General features: G+C 51.2%; 4 protein-coding genes and 1 non-coding gene across 5 annotated transcripts; 4 read left to right on the forward strand and 1 right to left on the reverse strand.

The window, feature by feature from the left end:
* Positions 1-1,771: 1,771 nt before the first annotated feature.
* On the forward strand, positions 1,772-3,109 carry B0H65DRAFT_421938 (uncharacterized protein; the record flags this gene model as incomplete). Its single annotated transcript, XM_062824371.1, has 2 exons — positions 1,772-1,832; positions 1,857-3,109. 2 exons carry the CDS (start codon positions 1,772-1,774, stop codon positions 3,107-3,109), a joined length of 1,314 nt encoding a protein of 437 aa, XP_062684096.1.
* Positions 3,110-3,272: 163 nt separating this feature from the next.
* B0H65DRAFT_99245 (uncharacterized protein) lies at positions 3,273-4,419 on the forward strand. Its single transcript, XM_062831667.1, has 2 exons — positions 3,273-3,721; positions 3,935-4,419. Exons 1-2 carry the CDS (start codon positions 3,436-3,438, stop codon positions 4,297-4,299), a joined length of 651 nt encoding a protein of 216 aa, XP_062684097.1. The 5' UTR covers positions 3,273-3,435; the 3' UTR covers positions 4,300-4,419.
* Positions 4,420-5,120: 701 nt separating this feature from the next.
* Positions 5,121-5,194, forward strand: B0H65DRAFT_t86. The gene has a single exon. It is a non-coding gene; the product is annotated as a tRNA-Val (tRNA).
* An 8,874-nt stretch (positions 5,195-14,068) lies between these two features.
* On the reverse strand, positions 14,069-15,308 carry B0H65DRAFT_99274 (ras-2 protein). The gene is made up of 2 exons (XM_062831668.1): positions 14,996-15,308; positions 14,069-14,839 (listed from the first exon to the last, which is right to left on the reverse strand). The coding sequence occupies exons 1-2, from the start codon at positions 15,101-15,103 to the stop codon at positions 14,258-14,260; spliced, it is 690 nt and encodes a 229-aa protein (XP_062684098.1). The 5' UTR covers positions 15,104-15,308; the 3' UTR covers positions 14,069-14,257.
* A 3,849-nt stretch (positions 15,309-19,157) lies between these two features.
* On the forward strand, positions 19,158-19,544 carry B0H65DRAFT_439787 (uncharacterized protein; the record flags this gene model as incomplete). The annotated part of the gene is made up of 1 exon (XM_062825443.1): positions 19,158-19,544. One exon carries the CDS (start codon positions 19,158-19,160, stop codon positions 19,542-19,544), a length of 387 nt encoding a protein of 128 aa, XP_062684099.1.
* Positions 19,545-20,783: the final 1,239 nt, after the last annotated feature.

Below are 20,783 nucleotides of genomic sequence, written 5' to 3' on the forward strand. Positions count from 1 at the left end.
TAAAGAAGCTGGACCAATATGGATTTGGCAGGTGCGCGTATTGCCAACCAAGTAATGCTGACATATATGGAGGTATACCTTATGATCTCGACCCAAACATGGTGGAGGTAGAATGATGTTGCTGGTTAACTTTGCGATGCCTCTGCGACATGCGTGAAGCTGACATGCTGCCAAGCGAAGTGCCAAAGATGACCGAGAGGGGAAAAGGATCTGCAAGCCCTCACTGGGCTGAGAAAGCGAGAAAATTGGGCAGTAGTTTGATGAGAGACTCGAGGTCAAAGAGGCACATCTCCGTGACCCCAATTGGTCGAGATTGGCAGCCATCCTCGAGCCATCCTAACTTCCGAACCATGGAGTTGCGGACAGGCACGACAGGGAAGACCCTTTGCTGGTGCCGGTGATTGGCTCCATCCCATCCATATCATCACATCTTGCGAAATCCATACCTTATAAATCAACTTTTCCGTCGTCAATATGCTTCCCGTCCAGAGCTTATTTGTCCCCTCGATCGGTATTTGGGGCGGGTTGATGACCTCGGGGCGGGCAGGAAGCTAAAGGCGGCAAGAACTTTAAAGTCAATCCTTTGATCTCGATTTTATGATGAAAGAGGGGAATGGTGCAGACGAACGTGCGGGAGGACTTGGCACTAGGAACCGCGTGGGCAGGTCGGCAACAAGTCCAGGCTTTGTCTCAGCCAGCCAATAAGAGGCGGCGCTGCGCCTCCAGAACGTTTCCTTCCAAACAAAAGGGCTCCACCACGCTAGTGGACTTGGGACGGTCCTCCCATTCCTGGCACTGTGTGGTCGAGAAGCCGTCAAGGTACCACAGGCGCAAAAGGCATCTGCTTTCGCTGGCGGCGTCACGGCGAGGGCGTAGCTACAGTGGTGCTGCTACCCAAGTGGCCCCTTCCGCAAATGAGATGCACAGTGCAGGAATTCAGTCACAACGTGAAGTGAGTGGAGACGTGGGAGTGGAGAATGAAGGGAACTGGCACCCGACGCACCAGGAACGGGGCCCAGGGCTCGACTCTCTCAAAGAAGGCCAATTCCTCTCCCTGGGTCTCACACTACTGCAGCAACAACACTTCAGCAGCAGCAACCAACAACGCTTCCATTTCGACGTCGTTGCTCCCTTCCAGTCGCCAGTCGTTGACCACGCACGCAATCCACGTCAACGTTCTGCGACCCGACGACTTATTTTCCATTTTCGCTGCTTCTTGCTTCAAGTTCTTCAAGCTTCAAGGGACCCCATCAGAGATGCCCTCTTGATTTCTTGTTGACACCTTCGATTCTTTTGCCGAGCTAGCCTCCCAGTCACTCGTTTTCTTCATCCGCCATCAACACCACTCACCACTCACCACTCACCACTCACCACTCGCCATCCACCTCTCACCACCCGACTCATTCCGACGACTCGCTTCATTGAACCCATCGCGGCTCGACGACAATCACATCATTTCCTCGCAACCCTTGCCCGAAGCAACTGATCCCCACCTCAGTTCGACATCACTCATCATTCACGTCGACACCGCGAGCGTAAAGCAACGAACCCGCTGCCTCGCCCGCAACAAACACAATCGTCACGGCCGGCCTCTCATCTCGATTACTGACGGGTCCCGTTATCCATCCGATCAGCAGATCTACGGGGGTCATTTGTCCATGGCCGATTGACTTGTCGACATACGCGCCGATCCGAGAAACCAACCACTTTCACGTTGAAATACTCAACCACGTCTCTTTAACTCGAGGCCAAGCGTTATAGATAGGTCAAAATGGCGGTCGTCGCAATGTCACAGAATGGTATGTCTTCCGCAAGAGAAGTTGGTCGAAAAAGTATGATCTAACCGATACCGACAGTGGTGAGCAACCTCTTCAAGCGCGATGGGACTTGTGTTCTGTGCGACGACAGGGCACCACTTTCTTGCCCGTCCTGTCCGGAGGATACTGCGTGCATGACCATCCTCGCGAGCTGCAAGGAGTGCGCACACATGATCTGTGCTCCTATTGACAATACGGATTCAAATTCCTATCAGCCTCCAGATGCGGAGCCAGCAGGCAATTCCACAAATGTCGGTGCCATTGCAGGAGGTGTTGTCGGCGGTGTAGCTGTGATTGCGATTCTCACATATTTGGTTTGGAGATATTGCATCAAGTCGAGTAGGCAAGTTGTTGCACCGGAGGAGTGGGATGGAGTGCAGGCTCAAGACGACGGCCCCGAGAAGTCTTTCGCCGAGCATAACCGGTCATCAACACACACCCGCAACTCGGTAGCATCCACCGTTTTCACCCGAGCATCCAACATCATCCAAATAGCATATATCCCTGGCGTTACGAACCGAACCCCAACATCCCCGGCAGTCCTTGTTCCCCCCGTACCTCCGATTCCCATCGGCCACGGCGGCAGTCCCTCTGCTACAGGAGACCAGCATTTCTTCGTTCCCGGCGATCTGCGCGACTCTACATATTCCGGCATATCAGCTTTCACAGACCGAACCTCCTACGCCCGGACGTCATATGCGCCGCGGTCTAGCGTGGCGTCTACCATCTACGGCAAAAACGTTGTTATCACACCTGCCCAAACCGGCATGCGGGCGAGGCCAGCTATGGTCAGTGTTAAGTCGGGTCTTTCAAATAACTCCGGTGGCAGCGCAACACCGCCTGTGCCGAGCGTGAATCTCGAGAAGTACACCGGGTTCCGCCCTCCGAGTCCTACAAATAGCAGGAATAGCACGTTCAGCGTGGGATCCACCTTCTTGAACACCGCCACGCCTGCTCGCGCCATGGTCGTTCGAGTAGGGAGTGTCAAGAAGGTGAACACTGTCAAGCCCAAGACGTCTGATTCATCGGCAACTTCACCCAGCACTGCCTCATCCGCAGGACGAGACTCTACTACTGGCACCATCATCATTGATTCGCCTGCCGTGGATCAAGGGCCTTTCTCGGATCCCCCGTCCCCCCCGGTAGACCGATCAGCAACCCACGGCACAGCAACGTTGAGTGCAGTAATTGAGCAATCAACGAGGAGAGCCTCAGACCGGACCTCTGGTTCCCCTGGCTCTAAAGACCGGGAACGGAGCCCATTTAGCGACGAACATGCGACTCAAGATTAAGTGACGACTATATACGCGGAATTTCGTTTCCTATTTCTCATTTGTTCTTTGCTTTTGCTAACGATATCCCCTGGTCGCTTTGGGAGGGCGCTTCCCCAAACTTCTTTGTATCTGAAGTTCGGATTTCTTGTCATTTACTTATTCTCCTGGTTTGGATATTTGGAGGCGGTGTTACTGAAACTGGGCAACACGCAACTTTCACGTCGTGCTGCAGGGCCTGGAGAACTGGAGATTGGCGATTCGATTCTCTTTTCGGGCCTCATAACGGTTCATTTTCTTTTCAAGGGGTTCACGGCTTTAGAGGGAAGCAGGGAGGTCCCACTGACATGCTTTCTATGATACGGGGGGGGTTTCAAAATTTTGCCCGGGTGTTAGGCTCGCGGATGATCTATGTATGCCTTGGAGAGGGATGGGGATTCCCTGGCTCGGTCATTACTGGCTATGCTGAGCAAGTAAGCTCACAGTTTCTGGCTTGGACGTATCGAGTGCTCGATGAAGCTTCAACCATACGTTCATGGCGCGGCAACAGTGAATCAAGAACGAGTTACCACGCACGTACCCTCTCGGTTTTGGCATCGTCCCACCGTGCCGTTGTCTGTCCTGATGATTACCGTTAGTTCCAGCCGTTTCCTCTTGCTCCATGGAGGTGTTGTCGTCACGGTTTGCTCGAGTATGATGTAAACACCCATACCCTGAAGGTCAAACATCTTTTCTTGTGACCTTAAGTAGCTGCCTAACTCGGCCTGGGTTGGTTTCACATGTTTATACCTGAAACAAGTTGTGGCATAACGATGATGCAAGTTGACAAGTTCGATACTGCCGTAGGCCGGACCAAATTCCAGGGAGCTTGTTTGGACTCTGGCTGGGAAGTGTTTCCACAGTTGGACTACCATTCGGTATATCGGGTGGTGAACATGCTTCATCTGTGTTTTGCAGCGGTGCTATTCAAGTCTTCAGATTCTGCAATCGGTTCGTGCCTGTTGTTCGTTGTGTACATTGTAGATCTATACAACTTTCTGAGTCTAAGTTGCTCTTCACTTGCAAGGTTTAAGGAAGGCTCTACGAACAGCTCGTCCTTCTCCAGGCAGAGAGGACGTTCCCCATCTCAAAACAGAAGGACAACACGTGACTCGTGTTTTGGATCTTGCTCGCTTGGCTTATGGTTCCGGAGAATAAGTCTCTCTAATTGACCCGCTAAGGTGACGGGAGAGCAATGCGAAGACTGGATTCAGGAGAGGAAGAGGTATGTTCAAGATATGTTAGGGCACTATAGGTAGGATTTGTGGGAAGAACACTCACAACTCTCCCGGCTTCTCTTTATCACTTTCTCTCCTCTACACAGTACACGTTGGTTCCCAATCACTCCATCACCACATTCCCGAGACAATGGAAGTTTGATGTGTGCCAGAGACCTAGCAGCCATCCACGACACTCCAACATAACAAACGAAATAATCAACCGCCATATTTCTCGCAGCATCTCTGAAATGCGGAAATGCTTTCCTAGTCGATACCATCCACTTTGTGGGATGGCTTCTACAGTGTTCGTCTTATTTTTCATTTGTGATTCTAATCGTCTCCGCCCCAAGGACTCGCTGTCCCTGCATCTTGTAATTGCAACTTCAAAGGATCAAATTGAAGGACACATTCCGAGCTCCATCATTGAGACCTCGGTGAAAAGAATGGATCACTACGAATTATCTACAAATCCACCTGAGTGAATGATGTCTTCCATCTTTGACATCGCTTTCGTCCTCTCTCGTCCAAAGTCGCCTCCGAATACCTCGTGTCCCGTAATTCGACAAAACAGGGATATGCCCTGTTTAGATCTTATCAGCGACTGGATGATATTCGAACCAAAACTGTGATGAAAAGGAAATGGGAGCAAAGTCGAAGTTAACTGTTGGTTTGCTTGCTACCGAGTATGTCGGATTGCAAAAGCATCTCGGCGTATGGATGGATCATGCTTTATAGGTACTTAACCTTGTGCCTTTTACATCAACAATAAAACTGGTCCGATGGTGTAGTTGGTTATCACGTCAGTCTAACACACTGAAGGTCCCCAGATCGAGCCTGGGTCGGATCATCTTTTAACTCGTTTTTTTTTGTCATTTTTCCAATCTCTTTTTTGGGGGTTTTGTCTCGTTTCTTTCACTCATACATTTGGTTTTTCTTTTTCTTTTTTTCTTTTCGTAGTTCAGGCATCGGGGGACGGTGGAGGCGCCCCAAGAAAGAATCGAGATTGTTAACAATAGAGATATGGCAGCAGAGCGATCACTGAACCGTTAGTCGGTTGAACTTGGGAAATGAACAACCGAAAGATCCTGAACCAGCCTTGACACTTTGAGAGAGATCGAGGATGGGTAAATGTTATATTCTTGATAGGAACCTATCTCCTTTCTTCGTGATTCTAAGGCCGAGCACCAAGTCGACGTTCTGACGCTCCCCCCTCCAACCTCTGTAAATCCAAGTTGAACCATATTCATCGTTGGTATTTGACATCGGTCTCTCTTTTCATCGACCGGAAATATCCTGAAAGTTGCGGTTTGATAAGAGGTTGACGTGAAGCGGAGCACTCGGAGCCTATCCGATACTATCACTCTTTGATCTCATTCATCATTTGAGTTCACGCCTGGTTCACTCGATCTTCATGCTATCATCAGCTCACCATCTGGAAGAGGGGATAGTCACTCCTTCCTATGTATCCCGGCTGCGGTTATGCAACGTTCTACATGCGCTGGGGACTTAAGATCCAGGCCAAACTCAAGACACTGATGCAGAAACTTCCACTCCCTCATCATTGCACCTTCTGTACATGGCATATCTTCCGCACTATAGTCAGGCAAGTACCACTCACTGTCGGCCATCCTTTCTTCGTCTACAAGCGAGTTTGCTTGTACTAGTCATCTTCATTGCAATCAGTCAAGCCATTCTTCATCACGTCGTCCAGCGTTTACACTCGGAAGACACCTTCCACAGGCAGCAGCAATGGACAAGAAAAGACCAAAATATAGATTTCAAACGTGCAACAAGAGCACATGAGCTCACAAAAAAAAAAAAAAAAAAAGAGGCACATTTACTGTGTTCACAGCGTCCATTCTACCTTCGTCTTTGCCTTGTCTCGTGTCCGGTAGGTGAATGACTGACTGAATGGACTTGCTATAACAAGCGAGCGAATGGTAGACATGTTTCCGAATACAGCTTCGGCTTCGGACAAGAAGAAAGAAAACGCCCGGCGGCGCCACTTCAGTTCATCACAAACTGTGAAAGAGACGGGGCTTCGGGGACGTATATACATGGACACAGTTAGGTTGGTGAACATCTACTTTAGCCGCTGGCGTCGAAGGAGGCGTTGCTTCTGGACTTCAGCTATACTTAGAAACAAAAGTCAACTGTTCTAGCTTGTTGCTGGCAATGTAATCTAAAGGCTCTTCTGTCCTTCCTCTGTTCTTCTTCTTTTTCTTCTTTTTCGTAATCGGATGCAAGGCGACTTTACCTAGGCAACTAACTTCCTCTGGCAAGAACTGGAAGATATCATATATCACTTATACCGACCCACGCCGGCGGAGACATGCTCCTCTACAGACAGCAATGAGAAAAGCAAAATGTACTTCCACACCTGAGCGAGATGACTCGCCTACTTACTTACCTCCGATATTGCATATCACGATGTCTGTCGTCCATGAGGTCCTCCAAAAGCCGAGGATGTACTATCCCCAACTGAGCTAAAACCACAGCGGTAGATACGGAGAAAAAAGCACCAGGGTTTCCTCACTGTCTTCTGCAGGTTGATTACAGTAGACATGAGCCAGGGCATAGAATCCGAGAAGATACCCGGCGCCTATCCAATCCGGGGAAGGGGGCCGCAAGTGCCGGTGTTGGTGCGTTCCCAAGTCCATGGCAAGCAAACCTCCCAAGCCCCTTGGTGCCGGGCTAGAACCCCGCGAAAAGAAATTTTAGACGAGTTACCGACGAATAGTTAAGGACACCGTTGAACCGAGACGACATGAGGGAGGAAAAAGCAAAGAAATGCAAGACAGGCATGTGAGCTAGTGTGATACCGTATCCCAGGGCCGTGGGCCGTGGGTGGTTTTCATTCTTTCTCGGGAAATGGGGAATGGGGAATTAGGAGGGGGGGGGGGGTGATGAGCTTGCCCTTGTCCTGATATTGGTCCTTGGTCCGGTCCTTAGTACGGTCATCGGTGATGGTGGATGGGGAATGAGGATGATGGATAATTAATGGATGGATGATGGATGGGTGAGGATCGCGTGGGGATGAAGGATGGGATGGGATGGGAGATGGCCGATGTCAAGGGTTGGACGGGGGAATGGGTATGAGACGGTCATGGTCTTTCTTGGTGATGGATGGTTGTCCTTAACCCACGCCCACGTGGGGGGTGAGGATTTAGGGACTCTGTGTGAGTGGGTAGATAGACTGCCGTACCTACCTGGTACGCTAGGTAGATACCACCTTCTAAACCTTCAGCGGGTTATTCCCGGGTTTTCTTCAAGCACCATCATCTCCCCATCAGACCCTTTGGCTGCTTGTGGTTGTATTGATGTGGGTTGGTGGATAAGAAAAAGGCGAAGGATCAGATAAAATTTTTTTTCTCAAACCCAGGTGATATCCGAAAGGAGTAATACTTGCGTTGCAGTCCGACGGAGTGCTGCACAAAGTACATATGACCCTCTTCCCCTGTCTTTCTCTCCTCCTCGATGGACATGTACATCCATCCATCCCCTAACAATTACGGAGACAAGAAGGACTGGAAATCTCGGAGTACTGCTCCACGACGACACCCCAGACACACCGTAATACGCGGAGTATCTTAGAAGAAATCTCGATGAAACCTAACACAGTCCACAGTAGACGGCGAGCGACGATCCCAGACCAGTCTGGCGCCGTTTAGCTACGGTGGCCAAGAGGACACCTAGTGTCACTTTGTTGGAGAAATTCTGGGGATAGTCCGACGATTCTGAGAAAGAGAAGAGGGGGGATAATGCCGGAAAGCCGAACCCAACCACTGACGTCCATCCGAACCCGATCCATGAAGGGATTTCCGTGGTAGAGGAAGTCCGTCCCGAGGAATCGGTCGGCTAACTGAGGAGGAGGAGGAGCACGTGAAAATGTCGGGGAACTTTGTTGGGTCTTCCTTCAACTAGACCCTGCCGTGATAGGCTTTCGGTTTGTGAATCTGTCTGGTAAGCAGTGCAGTGCAGTTGCTGTGATGTCTGACGAGCTCTGCTCTGTTCACATCACGACCCTTCAGCCCTTTCAAAGACAACACCACAGGTGTGTGGTGCTCAGGCACGCACTCAGCGAGCACGTGGGCATGCCATTAACACGTGAAGATTGCGAAGAGAAGATCTTTCCTTCTTCGCTTGAGGCCCTTGACAAGACTACCTAAGAGTATGAGCACGTGTAGCTGAAGGTTGCTTGGGGTCTCGGAATATCCATTCCCAGCTGGTCGTAGGGTAGGTAGGGGTTTGTCTTTTCCCGGTGGTCTGGTAGAATGGAGTGTCAGAGACATGAGGAAAGGAAGAAAAAAAGTTTGCGGCCAGAAACACTCTAGCGGCAGAGCGGCAGTACCAAGAGCCATGCAATGCCGCGAGCTAAAATGCCGCGTGCCCAAACTAATGCGAGACGATGCGAGAAGTCCCCGGAGACGGGGACTCGGAGCAGCTATCTATGCAATCGTTATGCCGAAACGGAGCGAGCTTCGACGAGGTCTCGGCAATAGGTTGGACGGTATGTAGCGCAGCAGCATGTAAGTGGGTAAGTATGTAGGCGAGTGTCATGTTAGAAGGCGGTCAGTACAGCCTGGCAGAGTTATTGTTACTCTGGCAAAGGTCAGCCGCATATTTTGTGAGACCATGAGATGTTGAATAACTGGAGAAGAGACAAGTCGAGAAGAGTCTGGCTCGAGGAGACTACTGTAGAGATCGGCTGGTGCGTACATAGTGGTACATGATTAGGACTCAGCTCAGCTCCCAAGACCTTAGTTAGTGGACTGTTGGAGTCTCATTGGGTGTCCCGAGCGGCTGGAAGAAAGAGCCCTGGGGAAGGGTTGAAGACTAAATATCGACTAGTAACAGCTTAACCCAGGGTTCTCCTCACAGTCTCTACCAACTGCTCAGCCGTCGCGTATCTGATAATCCTTGAGAGCGCATGGAGAGAGCCCAAAACCTCCCCTAGGATCTGTTCGCATTTTCATATGATGATTGCCGTCGAGAATGCGGGCGTTGTCTCTTGAGATAGCGAGTGGTAAGGGGTGGGAACCATTCTATGAATGGTGAGATGCCGTTGTGTTTCGTTCGCTTGCTCACTACCTTCCACATTCCGGTAGTATGGTAAACAGCTCGCGCTCTCTTGTTCAGGGGTGAGTCTAGGTAAGATGGCGCCCCTTATCGATGAGAATATTTTTTTGTCCGACTGATGGTGACGATCACGAGACTTTGAGGTTATGCATCGCGAATTTCGTGCTCGTTATGGGTCTCTGTCACGACATTTTGGACGTTCTGGGTTTGGTCTTATCAGATCCTTCGAGTCTGTGGCCCCCCCTGTGTCGTCCTTTTGGCAGCTTTACCCGCTTAGTAAGTCGGCTCGGCTTTGGCTTGGCTTTTCGGTACACTAGTGTTGGGTAGCGAGCTGTCTTCAACACTGCTGGGCCGGCCGTCGAAATGGTGCGGGCCAGAGATGTATCCTAGCGTGATTTTCTCTTTCTTCTCTTCAAACGGAACCCTCGTCTTTCTTTCCCCCTTCACATCCCAACTCATCTCCACCGGGGCTTTCTCCGGGCACTAATGAGAAGCAGTGAATGAGACGGAGCGGGCCTCATTCCGCACTTATTTCTCACGAGCTAGCGGAAAGGAGGTGGGTGGGTTGTGGATGTGTCTCCCTGTTCCATCATTTCACAGGGGATGGCCCCAACCCAGCTACTAGCTACTCAGCCAGCCCAACCTAACCCAAGTATAACGGGGGTGTGTGTGAACTCCTTCGGCGTACTTTCGGTGATGTAGAACCGAGTTTCGTGAGAGACAGAAGGAGAGTGAGTAAGGTAATAGGAGAGTGGGGATGGGTGAAAAAGCCACCCTATGTCCACGGGTAAAGGTTGGCCTAGCCAAAGAGCCAAGAAAAGATCAAGATGGAAGATAGGCCCTCTAACCCGTCTCTGGCACAAACGGGAATTTCTGCTGTTGGTTGAACGGCGGGACACACTTGTTGAACGTTCGAATTGCCAACCACAAAAGCCATCCGATCGGGTGTGTCCTCCCTTTTGCCAGAAGTTGTCCCTCGTGCTTTTTAGCCGGCGGAGGAGATCCAGGAAACCGAAACCGTTGGCACTTGAGAGAGAATAGGGCCCCCCCGCGACCCGCTAACCCGCCAGCTCTTTTCGTGAGCGATTGAGAGCCCTGGCTTCACCGGTGAACGCAAGCGCACAGACATGTGAGGGTGGTGGTGGTGGTGGAGGCCGGGACTCATCGAGAACGACGGGAATGGGGGACAGACAGGGCGAACGAGATAGCCTCCTTCAGGAGCTGCCTAGAGAAGAAAAATTTTCTTCAAACCGCCAAAGCGGACCGCGTCGGACCGCTTTTTCTGATACAAAAAAGTAAGCCAACGTGGGATAGTACCTGTAGTATGTGCCCAACGTGGAACGTGGTGATGGTGAGATGATGGCATGGGAAGGGGTTGAAAGATGGGTCCCCTTCCGGTCCCCCGAACGGGGGTGCTTGTTAGGTGGGAGCGTCAGCGAGGTGCCTCAACTCATCACGTCCAACATCCCATCCCACATCCCACATGTGCGTCCTGCGTCGTGTGTGATGAGAAGGTCAGCAAATTCCGGGGAGCGTTCGGCTTCGGTCTTGTTTTCCTTGTCGAGAAAGAAGGAATGCAATCGCCGGACACGTCAGCTGTCAATCACGTCAGTTCGGTAATCCGCCTCAAACAGCTTTTTTTTTTTTTTTTTTTTTTTCCCTTCTTGTTCTTTCCACTTTCCTTTTTGATGCCCTTGTCGCGATGCTACCCTTTTATGCGGGACGTTTGGTCCACTTTAAAGCTGTTCGGAGCGATGGCGCGGCGGGAATAGGTAGAAGTGTTAAGACATAGCATATGACCGGATGCTATGGATGGTTGCCCTATACGTACCTAAACAGGGTGGTTGTTAGCAATGATATTGTGATATGTAGTTGCATCAAGGAAAAAAAAAAAGCTCTAACGGCCCGGTTGTGTCGCATCTTCGGTTTTGAGATTCAGTCCTCGGATTCAGTCCTCGATATTACCTTACCACCCACCCCTAACGGAAACTCTCCACGAGCCGGATGTGTACCCATTGGTCTGTCGTCTCTCATCTCTCTGTTGGATTGAACGTCGTTTGATCGACCCTGCGTGTGGAAATCCAATCGCATCCAAGCCCTCCAAAAAAGCCGGGTTGGGTGTGTTATGTCTGTGATGCGTACAGTAGCGTGCTGACGACGTCGACAACATTTCTCTTCAACCAACCAACCAACAAGCATCCAAAGAAAATTCCCCATTCAACCAATTCACCCACACATACCAAGACACCCTCCACAGATGATCCAAACGGACGGCATCCGGAGGCATTCAGGGGGGGCATTTTATCCATGGCATTTTGCGCTTTGAGCCATGTCCATCATTGCTCATTATGCTCATCACCAAGCATGGCCTCACCATTGCTTCCCCATGCTGGTCCATGGTCCATAACCATGGGGCTCCATAATAGCGGCGGCAGCGGCGGCGGCGGCGGCGCGGAGCGTTCGGTCACTCCCGCTCTTCGCTCCGGTCTCACCCACCCCGTCCGTCTGTCCAATCCGTCTTAATCCGTCTCACCATTCTCACGACCCTGCCCATGTTCGTTCCTTGATCTTGATCTTGATCTTGTCTTGGTCTGTCCATCACATCACATCTGTATACTTGTAGGTCCGCTTTCGCTTTCGTTCTTTTCTCTCTCCCGGGGCGCTCCCGCCGTGCCGTGACAAGCGCATTTCGTGTCGTATCTTTTTTTGAGGCGGCAGTGCGGATGGACGTACTTGTATAGAGTGCCGATATGTAGATAAGTAAGTATAGATGATGGGCAAACAAAAATCCAATTGCTCACTTGAAAAAAAAAAATGGTTGCAGCGGGTGGTCCTAACTGTCCCGCGTCGTCCCGATACCGCCGCCGCCGCCGTCATACCTGCCTGCTTGCCTGTAAATTGTCCTGCAGTAGCAACAAGCTATTTCAGGAAGCGGCAGTCATGCAAGCACTTGGCATCACGGCCGACATTTTGGGAGTATCGAGCCGCCTTGGCTAAATGTTTTTACATATGTATGTATGTATGTCCATACATATCTCGGTCAAAGATATCAAGCAGTCTGTCTAGAGGTAAGGTACTCTAGTTGTTAGACAAACGGGGGAGGGTTAGTTTAGTCAGAACTTTCTTTATAAAGGCGTAATGATCTACCTGCCTTGGTTTTTGTTTTGAGGTAGTCATGATGACGGACTTATTTGGCTATCTAGCTATGCAGCTGTGACAGCCGCCATTGATATTCAGCTAACAAATGCGAAGTGAAGATCAGTGACCGGATGGTAAGTACGTACCCGCCCGTAAACCGCGTAGACCGCGCCGCGCGGGGCTTTATACATGTACATATGTATGTACGTATAAACATGCGGAGTTCGAGGTTACCAGATAGTTACGAGATGAATAAGAGCTACGAAACTTAGGATGATAGATAACTAACGATTTCAAAAGGGGAGGACAGTTACTACGTTCTGCTTGGGATACCCAGGCAATCGTACAGCGTGTTCGTAGAAGGTCTGTGTCCGAGATACTCATCTTGTGGCTCGTTGGCTGTCCCACCACCCCGCAACTTTCAGCTGTAGTGGTCTTTGGTGTAGCTCTGCTATCCCCGTACATGACCAAGTTGATACCACCGTTGTTATGTCAACGACCCAATCACCAACTCCCATAGAATAAGACGGTGTGCATGCAACAGCTGAGATCGAAAACACACATTGCATTCAAAAGACCGCTCGGGTATCGACTAATGAACTCAAACAGCTTCTCTTTGGACACTTGGGACAAAGCTGAGGTTCACAGCATCTGCAATACTGAGCTAAAAAGGTATCAAGCTAGGTAATGGAATCATTCCATGATTTCCAAAATACACGCCCTTGCTCTGTCTCCATCATGGCCACCCTTTGGCAGAGCCTCTTTGCCATCTACACCCGTTGGCGCATCCAGATGGCATACCATAATCCCCGCTGCGTCCTTGCGCATAGCACTTTCCAGCCTATCCCTCTCCTTTGGTGCCCTTGCCGCCGTCTTCTCGCTGAGAACGGCCCAGCCCAGGGCCAACCAGACTCTGGATGATATCGCTTCCCCCTCCCAAATGCCCAAGACCGGTATATCTAGTCGCCAACTTTCCGTTTAGGATGGGGATATGCAGTTCCTTCTGTGTTGTTGCCCCCCCAAACTCCAAAGAAACCACCCCTCCACGAAAATCGGTGGCCTTGTGAAAACCCGAACAAAAGAAAATAAAGAAGATAAAACATGTGTGAAAACAAAGGAGGGAAAGAGTAAAACCAGAAAACACACTTTCTCCAACTACCTGGCCGAGAAATTAAACGAGAAAGAAACAGAAGTGAATATGATATTTACGCCCTTTCCCCCATTTCCCACCTCCCGCCAAATCGGATGCCCTCTTTTAAATCGTGCGCCATTCGCCATCTGGAGAATTCGGTTACGTCGTTTGTGTCATGTGTGATGAGAAAGTCTGAAATGTATGGAGCGTATGCGAGTGTGTGGGTGGTTGTGGTATATGCGCAAGAAATCGCCATGTCTTTTTTTTTCAGTAATGAGTTGTCGTTCGGATACGAGCCCAAATGAGTGCTAGTATGTGACGAGAACACCCGAGTTGATGTGCCGGCCGTACGTGTTGGGACATATCCGGAGTCCCGGGTCGGGGATATTCGCGCATCGCCCGACGCATTTTGCGCCAAGAACTGGGGGAGGGAAAAACGGGGTCTGGCTCTGTGTGGGCCGCGGCCGCCCCTCTGGGGCCCCGGAAGGGGAAGCAAGGCAGGAAGTGCGACATTGTTTCATCAGTACCTGGCAAAAGACCCAACACCCATTGCGAAAGCGCTCATATAATCAAACACTTTCCACGGGGACGCTTGGGCTTTTCTGTCCCACTGTACTTTTCGCTCTTGCTGTTCCCTGATGGCGGTAGCATGCGCGGTGCTGATTGTCCTTGCTGTCGCTGTTTTCGCAGCTGCTTGACGACGTCGTAAAAGGCCTTTTCAACATTTGTGCGTGTCTTTGCCGACGCTTCGGTGAACTCGCAGCCAAGCTCTCGCGCCAAAGCGTGTCCTTCTTGTGTAGAGACTTCGCGCTCCGTTACGCGGTCGCTCTTGTTGCCCACTAGCATGATCGGCACGGGCGCGGACGGGTTGGTAGCGGCGAGAGGTGATGCTCCTGGATACGCTGACGGCGACGAGGTTGACTCCTTGACTCTTTGAATCTGGTGGTGGAACTTCTTGATGCGCGAGAAGGAGGAGCGTGATGAGATGCTGTATACTAGCACGAAGCCCTCGCCATCTCGGATCCACTGGTCTCGTAGTGCCGTGTACTCTTCCTGTCCTGCTGTGTCCAGAACCTCTAGCATGCATGCCTGGCCGTCAATGACGACCTGTTTCCTGTAGGAGTCCTCGATAGTGGGATCATACTAAATCGTCGAGGTTAGCGATAAGCTGGGAATGCAGGTAGGCGGCTTGTTGGCCAGCCAGCCAGCCAGGGAGGGACGTGAGCAATGCAGGGATATGCAATTGCGTAGGCAGATGATCAGCGCGAAGGGAGACGGTTATGAGAAGAGCAGACTCACGGTTTCGACGAAGTGCTCCAAGCAGAGCTGGATGGTCAAGGCAGTCTTCCCCACGCCTCCGTCACCGAGCACCACCAACTTGTATAACACCTGTTTGTTCCCCACCATGATGGAGTCTTGCTGTCGTACTTTCGCGGATGTCCAAATGTCGAGGAAGCTGGAGCAGCACCAAGGAAAGCTTGGATGAGGCGCGGACGACAGATATGAATCAGGGGAGAAGAGCAGTGAGAGCCGGGGCTTCGCCGCGAGTCGGAATGTGGTGGAATGCGGAAAGTCGTAGTAGTAGTACTAGGTGGTGGTAGTAGTGAGGAGTAGAGGTAGTGTTGTTGCGTGGTTGCAGAGAGAAGCTCAAACAGGCGCAGCCACGAAGGAGTGGCAATTGGAACAGGCGTTCAGCGACTGAGAAGGGCGGCGGAGATTTGAAGAGTGATCGTCACGTCGTCGTCGTGATGGTCGTCCTGGATGGTTGAGGTTGAGGTTATGGATTGGGGGGGGAAAGAATGATGTGAGGGAGAAGAATGATAAGAAGAAGAGCAGCCGGGGGGGGGTTGAATGGCTGCCAGTGGTTGGCAGTGCTACAGTATGTAGTGTGGTTGGGGAGTACGGGTGTCCACCGGGCGGACTCGCGGGCGTGTGAGGTCGCAGGCCGTGGTAGGTCTGTGCAGTACCTGCCCGGTAGCGACGATACTTCCCAAAGGTACAACTTTCACCTCTTGGCACGACAGGTCTGGCTGGCCAGCATGGAGTGGATGGGTAGCAGGACCCAGAGTGGATTGGAGGAGAGCGATTTGACCAATGGGGAGGCTCGACTAGCGGGTAAGCGTTGGATGGGCCCGTGGAGAATGGGTGTTTATTGTGGGGACCGCTCAACAGGTGGGCGGCTCTGGCCTTCCAGGTTCCTACAGTCTGGCAGCATGGGCTCATCACTGGATGTCCAGTACCTGGCCCGACAGGTACCTCCCCTCTGCAATGTGGTCCCAGCGGCCCCTACGGATCCCCCTCCAATAAGCTTTGGGATTTTCCAGCAATGGATCTGGATCCTCGGCCGACGGGGGTAAGGTAATAATAAAAGAGGTAATGTTAAGAGTTTCGCTTATTTAGTGCAGTGGTTTGTCGAAACAGACTCGGAGGCAGAGCCGGCGGAAGGAGGATCAGATCGGGATGGGAGATGTCAAGAATTCCGTCGGGTCTTGGGGCTGTCACGATGGCAGTGTACCTACCTCGATGCCTGCCCGAATTAATGGGCGAGAGACACCGGTATCACCGCGAAGCCGAGGCGCCCTTAGCCAAAACGTGACTTTTAGCATGCCTACAAGCATAGCTCCATTTGACAGATAACCCCTTCAAACAGTCTTCGACTTGTTTTTGATTTTGGTGTTCAAGTTGACTATGACCTCGTCCCCGATGTCAACTTTGACTACCGTACCGTCATGACGCCGGTGGGATGGTCCTGAGAACTCGTGCCAGGCAAACACTTTCGACCTATCTTTATCTCTCCAGACCGGCATCTGACCAGGTGATTGGTCTGGACAAAAAGAAAGTTGCAGTCCTCTTCCCAGTAAAACTCGAACATGATCATGACCCTCGGAGCCTCCTCAATGGCACTCACTCCCGTTGCCGTGCTTGAAATCACATACATACACCATACACACACATCCCTTAGATATGTACACACCTCACATGCATGGCTTGCTGCAACCGTGACCCAAGCGATCTGCCCACTGGTAAGGTAGCCTGTGAACTTTTAGGGTGTCCTCGGTCCCACAGCTCCTCCTGTTTAATGATTTTATAGTCCGCCCGTCTCGAGCTCTTTGGGTCTCGACAGTTCTCTTGATTACTTAGGGGCTAACTACTCCCATTTGGGTCAAGACTCCCGTCGTCTGCCCTGACAATCATAACAGTAGACAAAAAGCGTGCTCATGTAGGACAGCTGCATTGGTAACGCAGGTAAGGTTGATAGAGCGAGTTGGCCATCCATTGAGAATGCGGCAAAGGCTGGCTCGTTGGCTGGCAGAGCTGTCCACTCTGCGAGAACGGCGCTTGCGGGACATGGAGCACCGTTCCCATGGCGCCTTTGGTCCGCTCCATTCGCTCCTCCGTCCACTCGCAAACTTATCCCACATTGAGCAAGCGCAGCCAATCTGGGTTCGCAGTGGTGACAGTACACGCAGTGTAAGCAGCTTCCCGTCTATTGCCTGGGCTTGGGCGAATCTGGGGCCATACAGCTGCTCAACCTTTGGACAACCTTTCTGTGACCCGAACCACGGGATCTGATCCGTTGGCGACACAGGCCATATCTTTTGCATATCTTTTCTTTTCAACACCCAGTCGACATAGTACGGACTAGGGACACGGACACACGGAGACACAAGCACAACCTTGGACGCACGCACGGCTCTTCCCCTCCTTGACCTCCTCTTTTGCTCTGCTACTCTGCTCGTCTTTGCCTCCGTCCTTCCTCGGGCTCAACTGCCATCACAATCGCTTTTTGAAGGAGTCTTTGACAGAACGGGAAGTTCAAGACGGGGCCTGCCTTTTGAGATCCCAAGCCGGTCTCCTCCCGACGGCCAGACCTTGACCCTGATCATACGACGGATCCCTCATTGATTACGCAGCGGCAAAATCCGTCTTGTTGGATCCGTAAATGCGAAATGACCCCGTTCCCCGTTACTGTCGGTTTTGGCTTGGCGCCTTGATTTGCTACGCTGTACGGGGGTGCCAACCACGACGCGGAACCACGATACGACCACGATAGTACGGCTGACGATACCGGTATCCGGGCCCGAGTGGCAAAGACTTGCGGTAGGGCGGGACGGGGTCATCTGTCACTTTGGTTTTCTTGGTCCGGGGAAGCGCCTCATGCCACCACGATCACTTGATACCCGCTCAACTGCACTGGCACTTTTTCTGAAAGACAAATGGCGGGTGACGGCGGGGGAGATGCAAGACAACTGCCAGTGGGCGAGGCTAAAAAGGCGTGACGCTCGGCACCCAACTACCCAAACCGCCCCCGGAGCGGGTGCCGGTCAGGACCCCCAAAATAACTGAGTGCTGTGCAAGGACGGGAGCCAACGGTATTGAAGCTTCCGAGACGGAGAGGTTGACTACGACACGAAATGCGTCTCGCATCATTCCCAAGCCTCTTGAACCCCGGCCCGAGCTCGCAGTTGCTGTAATAGGCTTGCTTGTCAGATCTGTTTTCTTGACTCTTCATTCAGTAATCCTTTTGATCCAAGTCCCTGCCCTACCGTCTTTTCCTGCTTGCTTCAACACTTTTTTTGACCCCATTCCCGTCCCCTGCCCCTCCCTCCACCTCCATCAGCAAAAAGGAGGGGCAACTGCGAGGGAAGTTGAAGCGAGAGGACCCCGAAAACGCGTGAGAGGTGGACTTTGTTGCATGGTGGCCGCAGCGGCCCCGGCCAAGTGTCCAAAGCATCGGATACCCTCCAGACCGGCTACATGCATGAGGTTCCGGGTCAGCACCTTCCTCGTCCTCGACGACCTACCGGGAGGCGGGAAGGTGTGTTGTTGCTTATCGCCTATCGGTATCGGCTAGGTATCTCGACTTGTACCACTTCCCCTCCCTAGGCTCGTCCCTTCCCCTCGATGGAATGTCTCCAGTCAGGCACATTTTTCAAGCCAACGAGGGGTTGTTTTGACCTTTGTCTTGATTGAGCTAATGGTCTGCTGGTCATGCTGACTGGAAGCCCATCAACCGGAGGTCCTTCCGCTGTGAAAGGCATCGTGATCTGCCTTTCCTGTTTTGCATGATGGACCCCGCCGTTGAAAAAACAACCCCAACCTCGTCGACTCGTCATCCTCTTTTCCCCTCTCCGAACCGTTGCAAAGCCCAATTGATGTGCATTTGATCTTCATCATGTGGGTTCCCAACCCATTGTCAACGCTGGGAGGCGCCTCCATTCACTTCCCAACATTGATCTCCAGGAGAATGTCTCCCTACCCTAGCGTGTCACACAACAGCCTTACATCTGTTTTAGAAAGTCTGGCATTCGGAGCAGCGACTGACTGGAGCGATTCTTAACAGCTTGGCACCGCCATATCGAGATTCAAGACCTAGCAGGCCACGCAGTCCGGTGGACATCATATCCATCAGACAAACCCGTTTTCGCGATTCTGGGTGCTCTTCCCGGACGGAGATAGGATGACCCTATGGAGCCTCCCGGATGGGCATGGGCTATGGCCATTCTTGAGGTGGGATCTCTCTAGGCGAGAAAAGTCCGTTACGCGACACCAGATGTCGAAGTCAAAGTCATGGCCGCCATGCTGCGTGGACGACAGGCCCGGAACAAAGACAGAAACACCCGACTTTGTCCCCTCCCACGCCTCCCTCGCTTCGCTAAACCAACCTCCAACCCACACATTTTTGGTGGTTGTTCCCACTTTAGCCGTCTTTGAGCCTCCATCAGTGGCCCAAAACAAAACAACCACGCCGACACCCTGGTTCTTTCAAGTCAGTTCCTCAATGTCTACACCGGGTACCCCGGCCGAAGACTCGGGTCCATCGCGCAATTCAAGTCCCGTTCGGTGATATAGGACGGCGACAGCCAACGTTGCGAACGACTTACAAACGAATTACTTTGTTTCTTTCCTCGTTAGTGGCCCCTGGACAAGCTTGGATACCGAGACGCCGCGACGCCTCCTACGTGCTAAAGAGGCATAGATGGGACAGTTGGCAACAAAATGAGGAAAGTAACCTCGTTCGCCTCGTTAACCGATAAACTACTGACCTCATCAGGGCGCCCCATCAGGTCGAACAAATCCCTTTGTTGTTGAGACAACCGCCACAGTTTTTGATCAAGTGATCAAATCGCTAACAGGCGAAACACAAAAAAAAAGACTCACTTTGTTCCACAGTATCTCCTGTCGAGCCCACTCATTTCCTGAAACTTCGATTCAATACTGGGTCCAATGACAATAGCCGACCTTGGAGCGAGCTCGAGCTGTTGGGACGAGTCGGCGACGAAAAGAAAAGAAAATTGGAAAATTGATTACCCATTTACGGTCAGGTTATGGTCAGGGGTGCCGAGCCTCAGCAACGCATGGAAGTTCCGCTCTTGACATGGCCGGCTTCATAAGCGTAGTTCCGCGATTGGACATTGGGTTATGATTCTCTATCCGATCCCCTGGTTTGGGACCTGGCGGTCTGACACTAGCGGCCCGCCTAAATCGACTATGTACCATTCTTAGCCGACTGTGTGGAGCGCCCCCAACCAACCACAGGCTAGGGAATACGTATATTTATTGTATATTGGTGCCCGCAAAATTTATACTAAAGTAATATAGTATAAATACTCGTATTACTGGTGTATATACGAATTAGCAAGTAATTGAATTAATATTGCCAAAGTAAATTATAGTATTAAGGCTCTTAAAAGGAAGTAACTAACTACTATATAAATACCTAAAATTATTGACCTTACTAATTCCTAGCTAAAGGCGCCCGCGCGCACCCCCAACCCCACCTCTTCGCTCGAACTCCTCTATATACAAAAAGTTAAATACTTTAAAGACCGCTGGGATAAATTTTTCGACGTTAATAAATTTATTAAGTAAAAAAAGCGATCCCTATCCCTTTTAGTCGCGTCTAATCCTAAGCAAATAGAAGATAAAATAGTAGAATCCTCTCTCTAAGCCCTTATAAAGAGGAAATAGAAAGATATTGACGCGTTAATAAAGGATATAAGCGAAATTCTAGTTTACGTCGGGTTTAATATTATTATGAAGAAGGTAAATAATTACCGCGAAGATAAATAAATATAATATAATT

Source organism: Neurospora tetraspora (assembly GCF_033439725.1).
Source record: "Neurospora tetraspora strain CBS 560.94 chromosome Unknown B0H65scaffold_2, whole genome shotgun sequence".
NCBI lineage: Eukaryota > Fungi > Ascomycota > Sordariomycetes > Sordariales > Sordariaceae > Neurospora > Neurospora tetraspora.

What these genes read in the sequence shown, in the direction of transcription:
- B0H65DRAFT_99274 (XM_062831668.1), bottom strand. Translation starts at nt 15,103, where the DNA reads ATGGTGGGGAACAAACAGGTGTTATACAAGTTGGTGGTGCTCGGTGAC. An exon ending in TGGAGCACTTCGTCGAAACC is followed by an intron (nt 14,840 to 14,995) that starts GTGAGTCTGCTC and finishes TCGACGATTTAG; the next exon opens with TATGATCCCACTATCGAGGA.
- B0H65DRAFT_99245 (XM_062831667.1), top strand. Translation starts at nt 3,436, where the DNA reads ATGCTTTCTATGATACGGGGGGGGTTTCAAAATTTTGCCCGGGTGTTA. An exon ending in TGTCTGTCCTGATGATTACC is followed by an intron (nt 3,722 to 3,934) that starts GTTAGTTCCAGC and finishes ATACTGCCGTAG; the next exon opens with GCCGGACCAAATTCCAGGGA.